The sequence below is a fragment of the Eimeria mitis genome, genomic scaffold, assembly GCF_000499745.2.
Source record: "Eimeria mitis Houghton genomic scaffold, Emh_scaff1114, whole genome shotgun sequence".
Lineage (NCBI taxonomy): Eukaryota > Apicomplexa > Conoidasida > Eucoccidiorida > Eimeriidae > Eimeria > Eimeria mitis.
The window spans coordinates 8,446-8,965 of NW_013567671.1; the positions used below are offsets into that span (position 1 = coordinate 8,446).

The 520-nt window shown below is 56.2% G+C and overlaps 1 protein-coding gene across 1 annotated transcript in view; it reads right to left on the reverse strand.

Moving 5' to 3' along the window:
• EMH_0029880 (uroporphyrinogen decarboxylase, putative) overlaps positions 1 to 520 on the reverse strand; it is a gene marked incomplete at both ends in the record, with an annotated part of 6,175 nt that overhangs the window by 1,648 nt on the left and 4,007 nt on the right. Inside the window, one exon of the mRNA XM_013494353.1 lies at positions 298 to 415. Within this exon, the coding sequence (XP_013349807.1) occupies positions 298 to 415 (118 nt within the window). The remainder of the gene's footprint in view (positions 1 to 297; positions 416 to 520) is intronic.

Consider the following 520-nt stretch of genomic DNA (forward strand, 5'->3'; position numbering starts at 1 on the left):
GAGCAGCAGCAGCAGCAACAGCAAGTGCAGCAGCAGCAGTTGCAGCAGCAGTTGTAGCAGCAGCAGTTGTAGCAGCGGCACTTGTAGCAGCAGCAGGCGTAGCAGGAGCATCAGGTGCAGCAGCAGCAGCAGGTGCAGCAGCAGCAGGTACAGCAGCAGAAGGACACCCGAGAGAAGCAGGAAGAAGGCAGGAAGAGAATCGCCCATCCTCGGGCGCTGCACGTCATCTAAAAACCCTAAACCCTAAACCCTAAACCCCAAACCCTAAACCCTAAACCCTAAACCCTAAACCCTAACCTAGTTTGTCTTCAACGTCAAATGCGGTGTCTAGACGCTCAATGTCTGCGGGGGATTCTAACCGCCAGCCGAAGCGAGGCCCCTCCCCCTCCTCCACGGTCAGCGGCATACCCATGGCCTGCGCAGCAAACCCTAAACCCTAAACCCTAAACCCTAGACCCTATTTTTGGAGGCTGGATGCAGAACCCTTAGGTGAACCCGGTAGATGCTGCAGCGGGAGAAT